The 3,107-nt window shown below is 49.7% G+C and overlaps 1 protein-coding gene across 4 annotated transcripts; it reads right to left on the reverse strand.

The window, feature by feature from the left end:
* Positions 1 to 494: 494 nt before the first annotated feature.
* Positions 495 to 2,859, reverse strand: Id2 (inhibitor of DNA binding 2). Of its 4 annotated transcripts, none has more exons than XM_036170882.1 (3): positions 2,401 to 2,859; positions 2,040 to 2,103; positions 495 to 1,160 (listed from the first exon to the last, which is right to left on the reverse strand). In XM_036170882.1, exons 1-2 carry the CDS (start codon positions 2,746 to 2,748, stop codon positions 2,047 to 2,049), a joined length of 405 nt encoding a protein of 134 aa, XP_036026775.1. In that variant the 5' UTR covers positions 2,749 to 2,859; the 3' UTR covers positions 495 to 1,160; positions 2,040 to 2,046. The 4 variants fall into 4 exon arrangements, with proteins under 4 accessions (XP_036026775.1, XP_036026777.1, XP_036026778.1 ...); XM_036170884.1 differs by having other exon boundaries at positions 495 to 1,222; XM_036170885.1 differs by having other exon boundaries at positions 495 to 1,225.
* Positions 2,860 to 3,107: the final 248 nt, after the last annotated feature.

The following is a 3,107-nucleotide window of genomic DNA, read 5'->3' on the forward strand; positions in this document are numbered from 1 at the left end:
TTTTGCGCCTTCCCTCTCAGATCACAGTCAAGGGTAAAGAGCACTTAATAGCCATGGGGCTGGGAAAGCAGCTGGCCCAGGCAGGCTTGGGTAAGCCACAGGTGGAGGAAGAGAGGAGGAGCAGGGCAGGGTGTTCCTGGCCAGGTTTGACAGCTCCATTCCCGGAGGCAAACTGTGTCGGTCAGGGCCCTTTTCTCCTTCTAAATCTGGATCTTGCTCCAAGTGTCTTTCCACATACCCAGACACCAGGCTCTCTAGACTGTACACTTTCTAGACTGTCCGTGACCTAACCCAAGGGAGTCACCTCCCTGTCCCAATGCACAGGCACCGCTGCTAGGTGTGTGAGTTCTCAGTGCCCACCATCCGTCAGAGCAACAATGTTTGGGTCTGCTGAGCAGGCATGGAACACATCCGTGATAAAGACGGAGAGAGAGAACAGAAGATGTGGCCCAGGCAAGCACAAGCCATCTCAAAAATCATTCAGAATCCTGGTATTGACGTCAGACACATTTTATTATAATCTTAATACAGTCTACATAAATTTGAACTGGTATTTATTTGGGTTCAGTTATAACATAGCATCATAAAAAAAAATCAAAGCACTGGTTGAAATAAAGCAAGCGATCGACGTTCAATAAACACTTGATTTATTTTGTATAAAAGGGTTAAGTTTACAACTAAACTTTTATAAAAAGTTTAGCATAAGTACGTCATTACATTTTTATGCAGAAATAGGTATTTCTGCCACTATACAAGAAAACTCTAATTAGAGAGTTCACAAGGCGTCACTCAATATATATATATATATATATTTATATATAAATATATACACAGCATTCAGTAGGCTCGCGTCAAAAGAGGTCATTTCTGACCAAAGACTTCATTTAAGTAACCGAATACTGGGTCCTTCGGGTAGTCACGCTCCACCTTTGAAAAAAGGCAAAGTCTGCTTAGATTGGGCAATTCCTTGTGATTTTTAACGTTTTTCGCTCCCCATGGTGGGAATAGTATATAAAGAAAACCTTCCAACTGTAGAAAGGGCATTGAAAGTCTCTCATAAATAACGGCATCACAGTCCAGGCTGGAGAAGTCCTGGGGAAGATGGTCACTCAGTTTTCCTTCCGTTTCCCTTTTTAAAAAGGTCCATTCAACTTGTTTTCCTGGTGAAATGGTTGAAAATAAACAAGACAAAAAGTTCAGCGACTTCAAAAGATCCTGTAGACTTCTTGTGCAAAAGAAAAAGAGAAAGTAAAAAAAAAAAAGTCCCCAGACGCCTGCAAAAGATTGGGGGGGGGGGGAAAGCGGCTTAGGAGTGAGTAACCTAAGGGCAGAGGCGGGCAGCCTGGCGCCGGGGAAGCCACCGTGTGGCAGCCTGGCACCGGGGAAGCCACCGGGTGAGCATTTAAACCAAACCCTGGCGTCCAGATGCGGCCCACATACCCGGCCTCCACAGCACAAATTAAACATGAAAACAGCAGAGACTCAAGGGGAAAACTTCCCCAACCCAGTCTCCTATTTGGATCTCTAACAGCCTGCTCACAGGCGCCAGGGTGCTTCTTGTAACAATTATTTGATTGAAAACAGCCCTTTAGTTAACAGATAGGGAAATCTGGATCCCAGAGCACATGGGGTAAAGGCTCAGGGTAGTAGCAATCCTCAGCTAGCTAAAGAAACCTCAGACGCTGGCAGTTTGGGGGGATCACTATAGAATTTGTGGAGATAAGATTAATTACAGCCGAGGTTCGTACCTCACAGTACCACCTCTGGGCTCACAAGAGCCAATGTAACACTTTACCTGCCATAACTTCCTGGCATTTTTCTCTTTTCTTTTCTTTCTTTCTTTTATTTTTTTCAGGCAAGTGTTCTGTAATCCCGAGTAACCACACAGCTACAGGCCCCTTCATGCCTGTCTGGTAAGACAAGAGGCACCCCTAACAGAGCGAGGGAAGCATGCATTTACCAAATCAAACACTGTACGGACACACACAAGCACATTACGAAAACGCGCACACAGGAGGAGGCACCCGGCAAACACTCACCATGTATTCAGCCACAGAGTACTTTGCTATCATTCGACATAAGCTCAGAAGGGAATTCAGATGCCTGGAGAGAAAGAAGATAAAAGGCAGAATATTAGACAACCTTAGAAGAGGCTGGCTAGCCTCCCTCCTCCTTTTACGAAAGTGCCAACAAGTCCCATTAAACAGGTTCACGCTACCATGCAGATCCAGACGCAACCCACACAGAACTTAAGTAGCGATTCCGCAGGAGGTTCTATGTACAGTTTTCTTAAAAAAAAATAAAGTTAATGAGCCCGTCTCCACAATGGGCTTTTCAAGAGTGACAGGTCGGGCGACCGGGAGTTTACGGGCAGGGGCGTCCTAGGCGAGCGAGTCTCACCTGCAAGGACAGAATGCTGATGTCCGTGTTGAGGGTGGTCAGCGGCGTCCTGGACGCCTGGTTCTGTCCAGGTCTCTGGTGGTGCAGGCTGACGATCGTGGGGTGAGAGTCCAGGGCGATCTGCAGGTCCAGGATGTAATCGATGACGTGCTGCAGGATTTCCATCTTGGTCACCTTCTTGTTCTGCGGGATGCTGGGCACCAGTTCCTTGAGCTTGGAGTAGCAGTCGTTCATGTTGTACAGCAGGCTCATCGGGTCGTCTACCGGGGTCTTGCTCCGGGAGATGCCCAAGCCGTGGTCCGACAGGCTGTTTTTCCTAACGGACCTCACCGGACTGAAGGCTTTCATGCTGCTCGGAGGAGAGGCCGGGGAAGGGAGCCGCCGCAGGGGGTTTGGGGGGGCTGAGCTGGCTGCGCGGCACCTGGCTCGGCTCAGAATGAAGCGCGAGCCGGGGCGGGGCGGCTTTTATGCGCGCTCGCCCGGGCCGCTCGATCGGGCATCCCTCAGCCGCCATTGGTGGAAGGGGTCCCGTCCATCATGCCGAGGGAGTGCTCCCATTGGTGAGTGAGAGCGCTCGGTCCTTCCGCGTTTGCAGCCAATGCCCGTGGGGTGGGAGGAGCGGGCGCGAGCCCAGCTGGGGTGGTAAATGGAGTACAGTGTGCGCAAGGCGCCCAGGGGGCCCGGCTGTGCAAATGTGCCCGCTTGAT

The sequence above is a fragment of the Onychomys torridus genome, chromosome 21 (assembly GCF_903995425.1).
Source record: "Onychomys torridus chromosome 21, mOncTor1.1, whole genome shotgun sequence".
Taxonomy (NCBI): Eukaryota; Metazoa; Chordata; class Mammalia; order Rodentia; family Cricetidae; genus Onychomys; species Onychomys torridus.